This window comes from Myotis davidii, unplaced genomic scaffold (genome assembly GCF_000327345.1).
Source record: "Myotis davidii unplaced genomic scaffold, ASM32734v1 scaffold528, whole genome shotgun sequence".
NCBI lineage: Eukaryota > Metazoa > Chordata > Mammalia > Chiroptera > Vespertilionidae > Myotis > Myotis davidii.
In genome coordinates, this window is record NW_006299388.1 from 120,115 (window position 1) to 121,443 (window position 1,329).

At 50.6% G+C, this 1,329-nt stretch overlaps 1 protein-coding gene across 1 annotated transcript in view; it reads left to right on the top strand.

Annotated features, from left to right (window-relative positions):
* Positions 1–818: 818 nt before the first annotated feature.
* RIPPLY1 (ripply transcriptional repressor 1) overlaps positions 819–1,329 on the top strand; it is a 3,177-nt gene continuing 2,666 nt past the window's right edge. The window contains exon 1 of the mRNA XM_006774834.2: positions 819–996. Coding sequence (XP_006774897.1) covers positions 842–996 — 155 coding nt within the window. The 5' untranslated portion in view covers positions 819–841. The remainder of the gene's footprint in view (positions 997–1,329) is intronic.

The following is a 1,329-nucleotide window of genomic DNA, read 5'->3' on the forward strand; positions in this document are numbered from 1 at the left end:
CAGGGATAGTCCTTCGGCAGCTTAGCAGCTGGGCAAAACTCTGCTTCTCCCAGCATCCTAGGTCCTGAGCTCTAAAATTTGGAATCTGACCTGGAGGCCCCGACAATACCGCTTGCATTCTTTTACAGAACCACTTACTGCTGAGGCTGCAAAGGGGAGTCTGTTCTGGCACTTTTGCAAATGAGCTAACCAGTAAAGAGGAGGCATGGCAGGAAACTTGAGGTTTAGCCCAAGGGCAACTATACCTGCTCTACCCAGAACCTCCTTTTTTCCTAATCCAGGTGGTATGCTTAGTGGCAGCCACCCTATATCAGGTGCACCTGGCAAATGTATTTGGAGTTTGAGAAATAACGGGTGACTTCCTCGCTCTACTTAACCAAGTCAACTGTCCTTCTTGTTGGGAACGAGCTGTGCTAAAGGCCTGTCTGTCCAGCCTCCATGCCTGACAACTTTCTGTGGTTTCAGATACTAATGAGCTTCCCACCTTTCCCCCCTCCGGCTTCGCTACTGCCTGGGGTATTCACGCAAATGGTGTGTGATTTGCCCCTTCTGTGTTTTTCTTCCTGACTTGGAGGTAAAGATAGCCTCTCACCCCCCACTGACTCTCTGTTTATTCAACTGGGAGAGATTTCACACCCAGGAACCCAGTTCTCCCTCTTTGAGTGCCTTTCTTAAATCTTCACCACCACCACCCCCCTTCAAGTCCTCCACCTCTGTACTTCCCTGAATAATTTATGAGTCCAGGCAGGTCTTATAAAGGGTCAACCAGGAAAGGCCAAGAGTGCAGCAGGTTCTGAGAAATAGAAGCCCTCACAGTCTGCCTGGTCTTGACACCCTAAGGATGGACCCTTCTGCTCCCACTGCTGCTGCTGTCCCTGTCCCAGCCCTGGCCCTAAGTGTAGCTTCAGCTCTAGCACAGGCTCCCCTGGCACTCCCTGGCTTGTTAAGCCCATCACCCCTTCCTTTCCCTGGACAAGAAGTAGATGGGAGTAAAAGGTAAGTGGAACTTGGCCTTTGGCAACCTGAACTTTGGCTTTAGTGGGTTTCCTGGGAAAGGAAGGAAAATGAGATGTCCAAGGTGGCTCTGTGCTCTGTGAAGGAAAAAAAGGGCCTCATAACCCTCAGAAACCATCCCTTCCACATCTTGGCTAGAATATCTCAACTGACTTTTAACCTCACTAATCCCTCTGGGTGACAGGAGGGGACTCGGGGACAGTGGGCATTGCCAAAGCTGAAAGCTGAGCAGCCAGGCCCCCATGGGTAAAGTTGCTCAGTCAACTGAGAGGCATACAGGAGAATGCCCTGAAACCTGGGTTTAACATGACCTAG